The 18,630-nt window shown below is 36.9% G+C and overlaps 1 protein-coding gene across 3 annotated transcripts in view; it reads left to right on the forward strand.

Annotated features, from left to right (window-relative positions):
* Window positions 1-18,630, forward strand: part of LOC107664175 (adhesion G protein-coupled receptor B3-like) — a 209,305-nt gene that overhangs the window by 180,775 nt on the left and 9,900 nt on the right. For 2 of the 3 annotated variants that reach the window (XM_016454645.1, XM_016454664.1), the window contains 6 exons: window positions 11,013-11,163; window positions 14,243-14,312; window positions 14,678-14,744; window positions 15,207-15,292; window positions 16,904-17,002; window positions 18,323-18,494. In XM_016454645.1, coding sequence (XP_016310131.1) covers window positions 11,013-11,163; window positions 14,243-14,312; window positions 14,678-14,744; window positions 15,207-15,292; window positions 16,904-17,002; window positions 18,323-18,494 — 645 coding nt within the window. The remainder of the gene's footprint in view (window positions 1-11,012; window positions 11,164-14,242; window positions 14,313-14,677; window positions 14,745-15,206; window positions 15,293-16,903; window positions 17,003-18,322; window positions 18,495-18,630) is intronic. The other variant, XM_016454654.1, reaches the window with a different exon arrangement.

The following is an 18,630-nucleotide window of genomic DNA, read 5'->3' on the forward strand; positions in this document are numbered from 1 at the left end:
CATCAACCACTTTAATGATCTGTAGAGATAGCTTTCAATAAAAAAATGCTCTAATTTGTTTTATCTATAACTTTGCCTTGGGGTAAAATGAGTCAGTCTTTTTCATGTTTGAACAGCTGAATAATAAATAGTTAATGACAGCTTAATGGGCAAACTGACCTACTGCACAGGCAAACTTATGACACTGGAATCTGTAGATATTATCTGGGGTGGTATATCCCCCCCAGCCTTTTAGTTTAGTAGCTTTGTGAGGAACACGGTAAACGGTATTCTATAGATATTTTCTGACAGCTTGGTCCCTGCACAATATGTGTCACAGTGTCTGGTTGTGGTGCCCTGGACTGGCCACTTGAGGGCGCTCTTCCTGTTTCTATGTTTTATGTGTTAAACTCCATTTCCCATAGTCCCTTGCTTGTTAATTCTGTTCTGATCAGACACCGGACTCTGATGGCTTGGAGGCGGGAAGGAATGGAGGTTGGTGGTTTTGCCCAGACCTTTTGGATGTTGGCGGTGGGCCTAAATTATAATGATGCTACTCTTAAGGACCTCCTTAACTTCTGTCTGGATGATCCTTTGCCCCAGTGGGAGATGAAAGGACTCGAGATCCTGGACTTCTGGGGCTTCGTCGGACATCTCCAGGGTCGAGGTCAGTGGGCAGAACCAGGCCAGTCAGAACCCTTCCGCAGGGATTTTCCCACCACTCCTATCCTTCAGACTCCCACTAAGCGGCGGATGGTGAGAAGGAAGACAGGAAAGCCCACTCCAGAGCCCGCTCCAGTCCGGGAGCTCACAGAGCCCACTCCAGAGCCCGCTCCAGTCCGGGAGCTCACTTGGATTACCTTTTGCCACGTTTTTGTTCTGTTCTGTTCATTGTTACTTTCATTAAACTGCAAATGGATCTTACCTTGTCTCTCCTGGCATTCCGTGACAATATGTGATATGATAGAATGACGTAAATGCATTCCTGTAAACTGAAAACCAAGAGAGCAGAGCAGTTTAAAGTATCACCCTTGGCAAAGTGTAAGATGACAAATGCGTAAACGGAAATGAAATCTTTAGGCACCTCACGATTCGATTTGGATTCAGGGATTGACTGTGCATCTCAAGCTTTTAACAACATGGAGTTTAATTTAATTTTATTGAATTTTATTTTTGTGCATTTCATTGGTGCTGTACTTGCAGTTACAATAAAGTTAAATCTTATCTAAAAAAATGTACATTTTATTTCATTTCATTTTATGTTGAATAAAACACATTGCAAATATGTACAGTGGGTATAGAAAAGAATCACCCTCTTTAAAATAATCACATTTTGTTGCTTTGCAGCCTGAAATGAAGACTGACACAGTTTTTGTTTAATCCAGCTGTATTTACTCAGTGCAACTTATAACATCCAAGTAAAAGATATAACACCAACATGTCAGAAAAAAAAAATAGAATCACTGAGTTAGAAAAAGGATAACCCCCCCACCCCCCTCCTAAAATGACTTGTAAACTCAATCAGGTGTAGCTAATCACCTTCTCAATGGGCCTGTTTACACCTGGTCATTTCATGCGTTTTCACTGATCGGATATCTGTCTGATTTGTTAAAACGTTTCCATTTACACTTGACCACTTATGTGTCGTTATGTACCTTATGTACTTATAAAGTCATAGCAGAATTGTTGTGCATCTGTGAGCAACACAGCAGTGTTTAGTTTCTGAATGAATCTGCGTTTTGAACGAATCGTGTGAACCAATGATTCACAGACCCATTCATAAAGAGAGCCGTTTACTGAATTACATTGCCGTCTGCAAAACCCAGGTGCTGCTCCAAAACGTGGCCACCACCTTTGCTCACCATCCACTTTGTTAGTGACAGAAATGTGTTCCCTGAAAAACAAGAAGTAGAAATGACACTCTTAAAAGGCAAACCCCATACAGAATACGCAAACCTCTCAAAACCATAACTTATTTGTTCTCTTACCTGAATTATCAGTCTCAGGTTGGTTGGCATGCTCATGTCTTTCTTGATGCTTCATTGCAGTTGCCTTTAAAACACAAATACAAAAAATGCAGTAAAACTTAAATTCCATTAAAACTATTACAAACTAATTCTAAAACTAAGGCAGCTAGCCATAAAACTAGTTTAACCTAGCTAACATATGATTTTATTTTCTCAAAAGGCTACTGGCCAACATTAACTATAGCACCTGAACAAAATTTCACATTAGTTAACTTAATGTTAATATAAGATAAGCGTTGCTCGTTAAAAATAGGCTAATTTTAATTCGGTACGTTAATTCAATATGCTGACAAAGTCGTTTGAAAGGACAGCGCAGTTTACCTTGGTAAAGTTACCTCAATGTTAACGGGTAATTTGTTGGTGTGCAAAAATCTGACAAAACACACACACACACACACAGACACAGACATACATACATATTTTTACCTTGCTTGCTGGTCTTATTCTCTCGTAAGGTGCATCGATACACAGAGCAGATGTTCTCCGGAACTCTTCCACTCTCACGGGTTCATCCCCGGGCAAAACCTGCGGCGCTGCCCCGTGGGTTCCGTGTCTTCCTCGGATGCGAGCGGCACGGCGCGATGCGACAAAAGACAACCCATTATAATCAGCAATATTATCTACAATGGATGCGGACAGTAAAGTGATGCCCCGGTATATTTCTGATGTACAGATGTACTCCAAGCGCTCGTGCTGTTTCTGACACGAAGGACAAACGGATTTTCCAATCATTACAAGCGATGTAACATCACAAAAGACAATATAGAACCTATTATAATCGGGGATACTATCTACAATGTATGCGGACAGTAAACTGATGCCCCGGTATATTTCTGACGTAGAGAAGTACTACATGCGCTCGCGCTGTTTCTGACACAAAGGGCAAACGTATTTGCCAATCATTACAAGCGATGTAACACCACGTCCAGTATAGTCTGTCCCAAGCTGTTGCGGCATTGTAGACACAGTGCAGGGCAAATCTTGTCAATCCAAATGTAAGAAATGAGGAAAATAAAACAACCTCAATGGAATAGCACCACAGAGGCCATTACGGCAAATACAGTAGTATACAGCAATTTAAAAAAATACAGTAAGTCACTGTATGTGGAGTTTGACGTCACAGAAAATTCCCATGATGCAAAGGGTATTACAGTTACTTACTGTAAAGTAAATAACCAGGGGTGCTCCGATCAGGATTTTTGAGGCCAATCGCCGATCACAGAAAGCAGTATCTGCCGATACCGATCACCTATACCGACCTTTTTAAAGCCTTCTTTTTATCATTTATAACTATATATAGTGATACTCCAATCAGGATTTTTAGACATTTATTCAGGGCCTGAATTTCATTTTTGAAAATGGGGGGAATTCCCCTCTTAGGTGTCTCTTGTGAGAGGAGAAGCAGCTTTCACAAAGGAGTCCGCTACTGATCCGTGGCTGTTTACCACAAACACAACATTTATCCAATATTTTGATTTCAAATCCAAACATTGTCACTGAAAATGCTTTTTCAGCATTGCAATTCTTTTTTTACACAGTACAGTAATACAATCTTTCACAGACATGTTTAAACACAATAAATATAAGCAACACATTATTCAATGCTTTTTACTTTTGCATTTGATTTATATATTAAGTTGCTCAAGCAAGTGGCAAAACATTTAAACTATTCTTACGTTATCACAAACTTGCCATTGACAGAAATAGTCAGCTCTACTGCCTTTCCTTTTGCATTGAAATCTTTATTACAAGCAATCCTACGGTTCATAAAGAACTTTGTTTTTCTACCTCCACAAGTGGCATCTATTATTGCCGTGTTTATCTAAAAGTGCTCTTTCCCTTTAAACCTAGCCAAAAAGCCAAATGTCTTGACTGTGAAACAGAGTAGACTTTAATAATATGCATTCATGGTGTAATTGCTAAATTTTCGTGTCAATCCATGTTCATATTTATTGAAAACAATGCGCTGTTACTTTAATTCAGCGCTTGCAGCGCAGCAATAGACTCGGTGTGGAAACGATCTCTGTACTGCTGCAGACACGCTGCCACACCGCAACCGTGTGCAGTGAACCCTTTAATCCATTAACATGAGCGCGGAAAAAATACGCACCACATACGCACTGCAAACAGAGTAATGTGAACCTGGCATTATGTGTGTGCGCTGCGAGTGTGCATGAGAGCACGGTCTTGCGCGAGCGCTGAATGGTTAAATACTGGCAAGAATTAAAAAGTAATGCAATTTATAAACTTTAGTGACAATGTGACACTGCCTCGATTGTGCAAGTGACAATTCCTGTGTCAACTGTGCAGCTCGCTTATTGACAGACACAATGTGAAGCCATTTGCGTATTTAGAGAGAGAGAGAGAGAGAGCGCGCGGTGATTCACTCACGCTGTTTGTGAAGTTACGTCACACACAAGGTTTTCAAATTACTTTAAAAGTTATTTAATGAAGAAATATAGCATTATAATTATTTCACCCGCGCCGGACAGAGACTGAGACGGTGCCGCTGCATGTGATGCCAAACCTCTGATGGCAGCGTTATCAGTTTGAGATCGGTTTTTTGAGATCGGCCTTTTTAGAGACCGCCGATCAATCATCCCAACGTGATTATCGGCCGATAGTGATTGGTAGCCGATCAATCGGAGCACCCCTATAAACTGTAGAAATTACAGAAATGTCTAACAGTGTAGTTAATGTCTTGAACCCTCCCTGGCCTCACGCTCACATATATGAATCCCAGCAGCACACAACAGCATCGGCCCTTTGACATTGTCGCGCGCCTCCCTTTACGTCAGCTATGTTGTACTTTACTGTTCTCCTGAACTTCCTCTGTTGCCATGGATACAGACACAGTGGGCTCAATATCTCCCAGCAATTTGTCTTTGTAAAGGTCAGTGTGTACTCAGGATTTCAGCTGAGGCTGTGTGCCACCCCCTCCACTTCCTCTGCTGCCCAGCTCTCCAGGCAAACCCACACGCATACAAATATAGTACGTTTGGTACTTAAAGATACAAGTCAAATTCCCACTCAGGTTAGGTGCTTTTGGTGTCATATGCCTTCAATTACCTTCAAATGTGATCTGAATGCATCTTGTTGCTCTGTCTAATGTTATCTACATTAGCAGTCAAAAGATTTTTTTAATGTTTGCAAAATAAGTTTCTTATGTTCACCAAGGCTGCATTTTTTATATAAAAAATACAGTAAAAATAGTGATATTTTGAACATTACAGTTTAAAATACCTGTTTTCTGTTTAACATATTTTAAAATGTAATTTATTCCTGTGATGGCAAAGCTGAATTTTCATCAGCCATTACTCTAGTCTTTAGTGACAGTTTTCTACTGTCCATTTGTGTTGGCCGCCGCTTTTGCTTGCCCATTAACCAGCAGTAATAAACACAGCCTAAACAGTGTCAATTGGTACTATATTTATAATGGTTAATTTATGCTCTGTGTGGCATAAGTGTTTCTTCATCAGTCATTAGCAGTGGCCCATATGGTCGTGAGGTCCTGCAGTGACATGCATGTGCCATGAGCCTCATCACCTCCCATCTCATTTGCTAAGCAGCTAGCATTAGGCAGGAAATAGAATGAAATGCATCCAACGCCTAGAAATGATAAAGGCTTCGATTGGTATTACTACATGTATTTAGCTCTTCATTGTCTCTGAAAATGTGGTGTTGAGATCCAGTTGTAAGTGTCTTAAAGTATCTACCTCTAATTGGTAGGGATGTAGGGATGTAACGTAGGCCTGTCACGATAACATCTTTTTGTTGTGCGATATATTGCCCCAGAAATAATTGGATGTTGCATTTTTTAAATTTGAACTAGCACCTCATGACTACATCACGTTATGTTTGAGAAGCTGCAAAAGACACAGGCGCAAGTGGAATGTACAAAACATAGTAACATAAATCTTTTACGTGAGTAACGTAAATATAATGGGCGATATATTGCATCACCAACAATTATTGAGGTCATGTACATATATTGAGCGATAAGTCGATATATTGATTATTGCGACAGCCCTAGTGTAACGATTACCGGTTTGACGATAAATCATGATAAAATTCCCCACGGTTAGTATTAACGTTTCATCTTTTAATTATCATTAAAACAGTATTAGATAACCGCGATTTTAACAACTCGCGATAAATAAATACTGTCCAGCATAAAGCACAGTTTTAAGTAATGGTCTCACGTGTGCACAGCATGCAGAGTAGTTTCGTTTTGAGTGAAAACAGGGCGGAAAAGCTGGGAGGTTTTAAAAGAGTGCTAATGGAATTATACAAATTAATATATTAATGAATTAGTTATATGAATGTACCTCTGAATGTTGATTTTTAAATATAAAACTTGGTGAAGTGATTTATGTTTCTGTACTTTTTGAACATCTCCAGCACATTTTAACAATACCATGATAATACTGATAACCGTGATAATTTTGGTCACTATAATCGTGATAAGAAATTTTCATACCGTTACATCCCTACCTCTAATTAAAGTATATCCAAACAGAGATAAGTGTTCATGTAAGTGTGAAAATTTTGTTGCATTTAGCACACACTTACTGAGGCTGCATTTATTTGAACAAAAATACAGTAAAAGCAGTAATATTCTGAAATAGTATTACCATTTAAAATAGCTGCTTTCTATTTTAATGTATTTTAAAATGGGATTTATTCCTGTGATGACAAAGCTGATTTTTCAGCAGCCATTAATCCAGTCACATGATCCTTCAGAAATCATAATAATGGTTATATGCTGATTTGGCGTTCAAGAAACATTTCTTATTTTTATCAGTTTTTATTTTTGCCACAAATATCTTTATTGTGTGTCTCTTTTGATTAATTTAATGCATCTTTGCTAAATAAAAGTATTAATTTATTTTTTAAGAATTAATGACCCCAAGTTTTAGAACAGTAGTATATCAATAAAAAAATGACCCAAAAAAAGCCCCAAAAGTTGTAGAGATTGTAAAGATTTATAGTAATTGTAGAGCTGGGGCGTTTCCTCTGAGTCAGTCTGAATGAATCAGTCTGAATGAACAATATAATGGCTTTAATGGGAAAAGACTTAATTAAAAAAGTAAGCAAAAAACAGTTAGATATAACCACCTTGTTGTCAAAATAAGGCCTGAAATTGCCTGAAAACATGATCTGTGGGAGTTTTTAGTGAGTAATCAGCTTGGTGAAATTGAAGGTAAATCTCAGTGTCTGTGACCAATATTAACCTAGCTTTGACGACTGATGATCCGAAAAATTCAAAAATAGTTAAAAGTTAACTATTAAAAAGAATAGCTGAACATAAATTCACAAATAAAATATATTGTTTAAATTGTTACTGCCTTGAGTTATTATTTTGGAATAAATGTAAAATGCTTAAAAACACTAACTTGATGAGATTCATGCTTGGCTTTAATAAATAGAATATTGATTACATTGTTAATGTAAAAATATAAAATAGTTTTTTTTTTCTGATAGTGTAAATAATGTTTATTTCACCTAGAAAATGTGACTGAGACATGAATTTACATTAGATTTTAAAAAAAAGAACCGTAAGGACTTTGCCTCCTCATTTCAGAACACCACTGTTGTTGAGATTGATTGATAGAGATGACACAGTGGTGTTGGCAATTTACTTTTTTCTTTTACAGTGTTATGTAAACAGGGGCTACAGTGAAAGTAGGCCATAATGCCCTTCTAATTCTAGAAGTCAAGTAACAGTGCATGTAAAAGGGAACATTGGTCCAGGAGGTCATCTGGTTTAGATGCTCACTGGCTGTGAACTTCAGACTGAATCTCTCAGACGTTGTATGTATGAGCTTATGAAAGCTGCTTTACTGAGGAATTGTGGTTTTATGGCAGCGTGAGAGAGCTCATCAGCATCAGGTGTCCCATCGCATGCTGCCAGCTGATCCATTTTCACAGCATTCGTCCTGGCCGCATCAGGTGGACTGGGAGCAGGTGGAAGCAGGGACTTCATTATGTCCCGTCCAGCTAGTCTCTGGCTCATGTCAGCTATGCTTCCAACTCTTTCTCTGCCATGAGCATCCAGGTTCTCCCTCTGTCAGATTCACTTGTCGGCGGCTAGCCGGTGGGTGGATATGTCTCCAAGTTCACCACCCTTAATGTGTTTTAACAAAGTAAGATTTCTAAAATTTCTAAAGTGAGTTGATAAATGTTATGCTCTTCTCTAAAATATGGAAATGTGACAAGTGTCATGAAACATTCATTTGTCAAATGTGGTGGGAACCCCGGTTTTAAAAGAGAGGTGTTTTTGTCACATGCTGATCATCCCAGTTTTAAAGGATTTGCATGGAACACATTGACTGCCAAATTCAGTGAGGAAGATACTCATTTGGTGAGAAAGATGGTAATATTTTGTGGTTTTGGTGCTGAAGGCATTTCTCTGACTGCTCACTGTTGTTGACAAATTGTTGAGAATGTCCGGAGCACATATGTTCTAATTGCAGCGACATTTCCTAGATTTGGATTTAGAAGCATGAGATGTTGGTCGGGGTGGGTTGTATAACACATATCACAGTATGAATAAATTGATATAGATAGATAGATAGATAGATAGATAGATTACCATTGAAAACTTTTGGCTAGAAAATACAGCAAAAACAGTTATATTGTGAAATATTACAAATTAAAGTAACTGTTTTCTATTTTAATGTTTTAAAATGTGATTTATTCCTGTGATGGCAAAGCTGAATTTGCAGCAGTGGTTACTCCAGTCTTCAGTGTCACATGATCCTTCAGAAATCATAATAAAAACCTGATTTGCTGCTCAAGAAACATTTCTTATCATTATCAATGTTGAAAACAGTTATAATGCTTAATATTTTTTGTGAAAACCATGATACTGTTTTTCAGGAATCTTTGATGAATAGAAAGTTCAAATCAACAACACTTATTTGAAATATATATTTCACTTGAAAAGTCTTTACTGTCACTTTTGATCAATTTAATGCATTCTTGCTAAATAAAAGTATTTGTGACCCTGGAGCACAAAACCAGTCTTAAGTAGCACAAGTATATTTGTAGCAATAGCCAAAAATGCATTGTATGGGTCAAAATTATCGATTTTTCTTTTATGCCAAAAAGATATTTTGTAAATTTCCTACCGTAAATATATCAAAATGTACTATTATTAGTAATATGCATTGCTAAGGACTTCATTTGGACAACTTTATAGACGATTATTTCAATTTTTTTTTTTTTTTGCACCCTCAGATTCCAGATTTTCAAATAGTTGTATCTCGGCCAAATATTGTCCTATCATAACAAACCATACATCAATGGAAAGCTTATTTAGTGAAACCTAACCCAAAAAAAATTGACCCTTATGACTGGTTTTGTGGTCCAGGGTCACATTTTTTTTTTCCAAAAATATCTTAATATCTTAATATCCCATTATTTTCTGTTTATATTTAGAACTAAATGAAGTCAAATTTTTTAATCCAAACCATACCCACAAGACCACATTTCTACAACACAGTACAGGTCCAAGAATATGTCGAAAATATAAAATTAACTGTGTTATTACGTGTGCTTCTACCCATGTTGTGTACCTTATTCGATGTCCATGTGGTGGTCTGTGTTATGTGGGAAAAAACATCTCGTCAATTGAAACAAAGGATCAGTGAGCATAAGAGCTCCATTAGGAGAAAAGATACTACTTACCCAGTTGCTGTGCATTTCCTCTCTTTTAATCATGATGTGTCCTCCCTACGTTTCTTGGAGATTGAAAAGGTGTCTGTTCCACCAAGAGGTGGTGACATTGATACCCTTTTATTAAGACACGAGTTGTTTTGGATTGTGACTGCAAACTTTATCACCCTTGGGGTTAAATGATGAAGCATTATTTAATGTAATGTTGTAAAGTGTTCTTGTTGTACATCTAAGTGTCTGTTTGATCAAGATGGGATGATATTGTAACTCTGTCAAGATTTGAATTGTCTGATATTGTGACTTTACAAACACGATTAACTTGGCGTTTAAATGGTGTAATATCATCTGTTTGTAATGTTGTAAAGCGTTTTTTATTGGAGCCCTTGTTATTTATGATGTATGAGTTGGTGATTGGTCCACATGTAATGTCGATGGCACTCATTGGTTTGGAGTGTATTTAAAAATGTTTTGACTTTAATAGTATGTACTGTATATGCCTGATGAAGGTCAGTGGACCGAAACGTTGCTTTTGTTAATAAACTTCAATATTTAGCAAGAACTACTAGTGTGCGGGGTTGCATCTTTATATTTTGGACTTGACAGTTTTGTTGGACCTTTTTTCCTACGCACCTCTAGTTTTTTCAGGTGTTTTTCAGGTGAGTTTGTGTTGATTACAACACAGTACATACCATCAAAGCGCCCAGCCCTAAATGATGGTCTAGACCAGTGTTTCCCAACCTTTTTTTAGTCGCGGCACCCTTTGGAAATTGTAACAAACTTGTGGCACCCTACAAAATTAATTTTGTCACAATATTTGAATTTCTAACTTCGATATGATGATTTGAAAAGTATATATATTCGGTACAACAGGGAAGAACTGCAGAATATAATGTCATATAGATATTTTTAATATTATTAAAACATTTTGTCCATCACTCGACAGACGGCACCCCGGTTGGGAAACACTGGTCTAGACAAGTCAGTGTTATCTGTCTGCAGCTTTGTTGTTTTTCAGTCACAAACTTTTCATGACACCTTGTATGAAAATCAAAGGGAGTAGATGAAATGAGGGATCCATTATTTTGTACCTCAGTGTTTTCAATCATGGTGGTTTCAGTGAGTTTTAGATTTCTTTCTTGTGATTTTAATGAGTGAATATAAGTGCTTTTCATCCAAACTTTGCCTCAGTCAATGTGATATTCCACTGACAGTCCAAAAAACCCTCATTTAGACTTGTTTTAAATGTTTCATTTAGACTTGTTAGAATGTTTCAAAGTGTTTTATCAGTTCCTTTTCTTTTTCTCTTTCTCTCTGTTAAATGGACAGGGTATATGCACGATGACAACTGCATTTCTGCACTTCTTTTTCCTGGCGTCCTTCTGCTGGGTTTTGACAGAAGCTTGGCAGTCCTATATGGCTGTGACAGGGAAAGTTCGGACCAGGCTCATCCGGAAACGCTTCCTCTGCCTGGGATGGGGTGAGTGCTTGGATCTCCATTACACTTACAGTATCTTTACATCTCTCCCTCTTTCTTTCTCTCAGTCTCTATTTCTTCACTAATGTACATTTTTACTGCTCGATCATCATCATGCAGACGGTATTTACTTCTCAAATGTGGACGATGTGAGTGGGTAATTTTTAAATATAATTTCGTATGTTCCATACCTCCCCAGGGTTTCTTATACAGGACCACTTTATGCACACATCAAATTGATTACAGAAGAGCTAACACTCATCCCTCCAGTTACCTAGCAACAAACAAGGCTCTCTCTTTCCATCATTGCAGTGTTTTGCTTTGTGCAGAGCAAAAAGACAAGACAGAAGAAGATAGACAAAGATATGTGAACCGTTTATTAGTTTGGCTATTCTGATAAACACTGATGGTAGATTAATTAAATTATTGGTATCTGTGAAATGTTTCTTGTTCGCATCAGTTGTACAGTGGTTGTTTTTAACAAGACTCAAATTTTAGATCTATATGGTTATGTGCCGATCATAAGTGGTTTGTGTTCAGTATATCAGAGCTTAATGGTGGTGGAATTCATAAGTGACCTCTGCTATCAAATGAACTTGTTGCTCCTGCTTTTGTATCAGTCCATGACTCCATTGCCATAACAACGGTTGCTAACCTTCCAGATCATTATACCTCCGTTAATGTCTACCTCTAGCATGACACAACACAAAAATTATATACAATAAAAAAATATATATAATAAAAAAGTTTAAAAAAAAAGTATATATTAAGTATAAGATCCCAATTCTTCGGTCATCCGACGTGACTTCGAGAGTGACCGACTGAAAGGGAAATGCTGTTCTTTTGAACTTGAAAAAACAATTCACAGTTTCACCAAAAATATTAAGCAGCACAACTGAGACTTTAAAAAAAAAAAAAATCTTTACCCCAGATGTTTTTACTTTGAATGTTTTATTGTAAACAACTGTACAGTAATATTTTTTATTAATTTAGTGGTCTGATAAAAACTTTTCAAGTGAAAAGTATTTAATCTCCTTTGAGTGTTTTCTCTTTTTGTTAGATACATAGTGTCTCAGTGTAGAAGTACTAATATGAAACATCTTTTAAGGATCAAAAAACCAACAGCTGGTCTCCTTAATTGCATGACCCCTATTCAGGTCATAGGAACACAAGTGGCACGTCGTTCTCGCTATCTGGCAGACTATGCTGTGTTTGTTCAACTGAACTATAAATCCACAGGTATAATTTGTATCTGTGATGGAACAACCATATCATCATGGACAGTTTCCAGGTCAAATTCATTAATCCTTCTCAGATACTCCGTCTTTTTTCGTCCATCCGTAGACTAATGTTAACTTTGTGGTACAAACAGTGGTGCTGTGTGCACTGCAGTGTGCTTTCCAATTGGTTGAGGATGAAACTGCTTGGTGGCTAGGGGCGGAGCTTCATTTAGACTCAGCAAGGGGAGGGGGGCACCACAAGAGCCCTCACTGGCTCTTCAGACAAGCTGATTGCATCAATAAATTTAGCCACCAGCGAGAGAGGGACGGTGTTAATATTCAGATCACGGGACAGTGGCAGGAGCAGAAAGAGCCCTTTCATAATGGCAGTCCTGCTTGAGACCAGCAAAGATGAGAGATGGAGAAATAGAGAGTGAGGATTAGAAAGATAGCAGATATGATATACTTCAGCTCAAGACCTGTTTGATCGTTTCAGCCTCTCCATTCAAAAGCAGTTGTGCTAATTGCATTTCACATGCTGGGTTTAGTGTAAAACTCCAGGGATTCTAATTAGATTGTTTACCTGCTCTCATGTCACAAGCAATTTAGAAGTTGTATCGTTTCTTGAAAACCTGATGTGCTTCTGAAGACCTGCAGTGGTGTTTGTTAAGGCAAGCAACATTTACTGTTGCTCATACTCACAGTTAATTAATAAAACTAATTAATATGCAAATGTGTTTATGATTAGAGATCATGATATAATTATATATTGGTACCATATTGGCTATCAGCCAGTATTAGTGATTGTTTTTAACTGAATTGTATATGTCAGTCTTCACAACACTGATAAATGTAATCTTTAACAAATAAAAATATATTTTTTTTTTAAATCAACTTTTCATGCTGTACACTTCTAATATTGTGATGGCTACATTAACCTGTAGCATTTAAAACTACTTATTTTAGTTATTTTTTTCCAAAAATAAATTTTATTTAAAATACTTAAAATAATATGTTTTTTTTTTCCCGATACCAACGCCGATACCGCACAGCATGTGATAAGTACCATATTCAGACAAAAAACATCGAAAACAGACAGCAGAATTGGAGTTATTAGAGATTAAAGATGTCTACGAAGTATATGTATGTAATGAATATAAAACATTCAGTATTAATGCCTGTATAGCTGATTTGCGCCAGCTGGTAAGCAAATCACGCTGAATCACTGGAAAGTTTGTAGTTCGGTCGGATATGTCAAAAAGTAAAACAATGCACAAGTTACTTAATGGTAGGGAGGGAGGGAGAGAGAGAGAGAGCACGCACTTCTGTTGTGTGATCTTTATTGATGTTCACTCACTTAGCACGCATCATTTGGATTAAAACTAAAGACGTTGTATTTTGTTGTTGCATTCAAGCAATTGACGCCTAACTGCCGCTAATTCAAAAGTGAATGTCAAATGCACACGGCGCTTTCAAGCTATTTAAAAGTGACGGGAAAAGAGGGAAAATTCAAACAAACTAAAAACGAACAATTGCTTTATGCCGAATTGCCGCTATTTCAAAGTGAAAGTAATATATATGCAATTTTATTATATACAATACAATTTATATTTTATACAATTTTATTATAGAAAAATTATATGCATATATTATCACTTTTCAAAGGAATAAAACAGCCAAAAATATCCTTTATATCCTTTAGCATCATAGCAGCTGGTTTTGCATGGACAAGCACCACTCGTATTAGTTTCTTTTCATTCTTTACCTCCTACTGGAGCTACTGTACATGTGCTGTGAATGTCTCCAGCCCTGAAGGATTACCCAGTATGTGGCCTTTAATCATTCCTATGTCTCTTTTGAAGGATTGCCTGCTTTAGTGGTCGCTATCTCAATGGGATTCACAAAAGCAAAAGGATACGGGACACCTCAGTAGTAAGACAACCTTTTTTTTCTTATTTGTTCTTCATGTTTACCCAGAAAACGTAAAAGACCCCGCACATAGCCCATGTATATCTTTCCAATTAAAACAGTAGTATGAAGTAATGAGTCAGAGCCATGAGATTGCAACAGTCCCACCTAGTTCTCCCGAGAATACCTGGATATAAACAGTGTTTTAAGATCTCTTTAGAGTTCTTGTTCCATACTAAAAGTCTCTCATGTGGAACCATGACATATGGCTCCAGATCCCCAGACACTCAAGGACGATACGACTGTGTACTGCCATGCCCAATTAAGTTGATGCCGGATGTTAAACTTTATGCAAGATTTGCTGATATTTGGGTTTTTTGTGTTTGCAGCTGTTGGCTATCTCTGGAAGGTGGTCTTCTCTATGCATTTGTGGGACCTGCTGCTGCAGTGGTGCTGGTAATTTTACACTTTGTTTATTTGCAGTCATTTACCAGTCTTAACTACACCAGTGCCTTTATAATGTTTTATGTCATTTACTGGACTAGTCTGCCGTGCCAACATTGAAATAGAAAATTGCCTCGCTCCATCGTAGTACGGTTTGAAGATTGTGACCCCAGTCACTTATATGCACCATTAAACAGTTTGTTTCTATGCTGAATCAAGATGTAATAGTGGCACAGATTCACACTACCATGCATCTACACAATACAAAACAGTAGATTTATATCTATATTGTTGCATTTTTAAAGTCTAGCTTGTAAAATTCTCAAGTGCATTGGAAAGCACTTTCATTTTTTTATGTTCAAAGAAAGCTTTAACATTTAGTCATTACTAAAGACAGTGCTTGAGCCGTATTGTTAATATACTGCAGTTTGATGATATCAGGCCCTGACGGTGTTACTGTATGTGTGGTTACAGGTTAACATGGTGATTGGTATTCTAGTGTTTAATAAACTGGTTTCGAGAGATGGGATCCTGGATAAGAAACTAAAACACAGAGCAGGGTAAGTGTCAGTTAGCTACATCATACAAACATACATGAAAAAGATCAAACTCATAAATTCTGTTCCAAAATCTATGTCTTGGGTTCACAAGATGCTCCGGTGTCCTGACAATTTACAAAAAATGTAAATATGTTCTACTAGTTATGTTATTTACTGCCTCTGGTATCATTTGTTGTCAAAAAGGAAACCTGTTTCTTAGAAATGGGAAGTTAGTTGGCTGATATTTTCATTCTAAAATGTCTTTTAGCAAATAATATTGTAATGTGTCTTGTTGACAATTTGGACAGCTTGCAATAACTTGTTGCTGCTTTCTGTCATCCTGTCAGTTAGCAAGATTGCTAAGGCGAAGAGATGAAGAAGCACACCTACACTACGGTTCAAAAGTTTGGGATCAGTAAGATTTTTAATACTTTTATTCAGCAAGGATGCATTAAATATAACAAAAGTGAGTAAATACATAAAAAAACATTTTTTTCAAATAAATGCTGTTCTTTTGTACTTTCTATTAATCAAAGAATCCTGAAAAAAAAAACAGTTTCTGCAAAAACATTCAGCCGCACACCTGTTATCAGCTGCAATAAGAAATGTTTCTTGAGCCGCTGAAAATTCTAATTTCCCATTCCTATAATAAATTCAATTTTAAAATATATTAAAATTGTTTTTTTCTTATATATTACAGTGAATAATATTTCACATTACTGCTGCTTTTACTTTTTTGATCACACAAATTCAGCCTTGGTGAGCATAAGAGACTTCTTTCAAAAAATTTAAAAACCTTACTGATCCCAAACATTTGAACTGTGATGTATTTTATCACACACAAATTCAAGATGTTTTGCTAATAAAAACCTATTCACCATAACCTAATAAAACTACTCCTTTGCCCAATATTTGTGTGTGCTACATATGTTGTATGCTTATTAGAGTATTTTGTTGTTTTCAAGGCAACATGCTAACACCAAACTGTATTGGAATCAACTGTGAGCTTCAAGCTACACTCTTAAAAATAAAGGTGCTTCAAAGGGTTCTTTAAGCGATGCCATAGAAGAACCATTTTTGGTTCCACAAAGAACCATTCAGTCAAAGGTTCTTTAAAGAACCATCTCTTTCTTACCTTTTTGTAATCTGAAGAACCTTATTTCGCCACAAAGAACCTTTTGTGAAACAGAAAGGTTCTTCAGATGTTAAAGGTTCTTTATGGAACCATTTAGACAAAAAGGTTCTTCTATGGCATCGTGAAGCACCTTTATTTTTAAGAGTGTAAACTTTAAAAAATAGTTGCCTATGTTGACAGAAGACTGCAGACCTCATTAGGTTTGGGAACAGAGCTAAAGTGTCAGCGTATGACAAAACTGCAGAAACAGGAAGCCTCATCCCAAATTTACGTTAGTTGAGCCAATAGAGTTATTTCCATCCCAGTCCAGTTGCTCAAACTAACAGATTACAATTCTGGTGATACTAAAGGTGCAGAAATTACACACTTCTTCTTTGGTGAAGTCCACAAAGGGCTGTATCTCCTAGTGAAACATCCACCACCTCTGCTTTGGTACAATCAGACCACCATGTAAATACATTCCCTTTGTGTTGTCTGGTTATTTGGCTGTTCTGCAGGCAGATGAGCGAGCCCCATACAGGATTAACTTTAAAATGTGCCAAATGTGGTGTCGTCTCAACTACTGCTTTATCAGCAACAGCGGCCAGCAACGCCATGTAAGTGCCCACCGATGCCTCAGCAGATCGATTATGCTGATTAAGCTGCATGCAAGAGTGTGCGTGTGACTTTATACGTGTGTGTCCTTCCCCTTGCCTCGGGGAAGGAGATTTGTGGAGGTGTTAAATTAACAGCTGGCTCTTCTTCTTTGTCTGTAATATGTCGACACACTCTATTGGAACAATGTATTGGTTGTTGTGTGCTCCTGGACTCATTTATGTGCTGATGGCAATTTAGGACAATTTGGGCATGTGCATGCTTTCATCTGGAATGAAACTGGCAACCAGAGTACCCCTATCTCCTCTTCATCATATGTGTTCTTTAGAGCTCAACAGTAGTCTTCTGTAAAGTAAAAATCCCCATCATTTTCTCTATAGAGAAAGCTATATTTTACAATGCCATATAAACCTTTCTAGACAGACCTACCGTGAGATCTGAAGTTAAGCAATGTCAGAAGCCACAAGTCCGTTTGATTTTAACATAATTTTTATTAAAACATTGGAGCCTCCCTACAATCTCAAACTAGTATGTAAAATATTCAAATAATAGTTAAATATTTTATTTTATTTTATTATGATTATAATGATATATGAATATATATATGATTAATTATTGCAATAAAATATCATAAAATTAATAATAATTTTATACTTGTAGTCAATGACTAGCATATTTGATTATTTTATTTATTTTATTATTGCAATAAAATAGTAGTAGTAGTAATAATTACAACAACAATAATAATAAATGTTGTATTTTATATCTGTAGTCATTGACTAGTATATTTATGCAATAAAATGTAGCAGTAATAATAATAATAATAATAATAATAAAGAAGCATATTGTATTTTATACCATGGTCTGTCTGAATACTTGATTCTGATTGGCTGGCATTAAAAACCGTTTAATGCACAGGTAGTTCCAAGTCAGTTTAATCATCATTCTATATTAATGTGTTGCTTTCATCGATGCACACAAACACACACATCACTCGCACAGAGAGATAGAGAGAGATCGGAGATCGCGCTGCGCGCACAGAAATATTCAGGAGTATAGAAACCTATTGTCAATGCTACCCCGTGACTTTCATTAATAAAATAGCTTAGATACTGGATCGCTGAATTATATTCCTCAAAGACTGTAATGTTATGATTAATCTCAGAGCTTGATGGTTTGTTCAAGGCTTAGAGCTTCTCATTAAAGTTTTTTTTAATGCCTTTGGAGAAAATTAATGGGTAAAAATACTTTTGGGACCACGGCCAAAAATCCATCTTTTTTTGTTGTTCAGTCCACTGTCTCTCTCTCTCTCTCTGTCTCAGGGCCTCCCTATGGAGTTCCTGTGTCGTTCTCCCTCTATTAGCTCTCACCTGGATGTCTGCGGTGCTGGCCATGACGGACAAACGCTCAATTCTATTCCAGATCCTCTTTGCGGTCTTTGACTCCCTGCAAGGCTTTGTCATAGTCATGGTCCACTGTATCCTCAGAAGAGAGGTAGGGCTGGATCCACTATAATCCCTTACTTTTCTTCTCTTTTCCTTCAGCATTTCAGCAGACTGTCTTTAATTTATTAAAATGCCCAGTTTATTTTACTCCTTGTCCAGTCTTAATTTAAGGGATAAATATTAAT

The sequence above is a fragment of the Sinocyclocheilus anshuiensis genome, unplaced genomic scaffold (assembly GCF_001515605.1).
Source record: "Sinocyclocheilus anshuiensis isolate Anshui unplaced genomic scaffold, SAMN03320099.WGS_v1.1 scaffold425, whole genome shotgun sequence".
NCBI classification, from domain to species: domain Eukaryota; kingdom Metazoa; phylum Chordata; class Actinopteri; order Cypriniformes; family Cyprinidae; genus Sinocyclocheilus; species Sinocyclocheilus anshuiensis.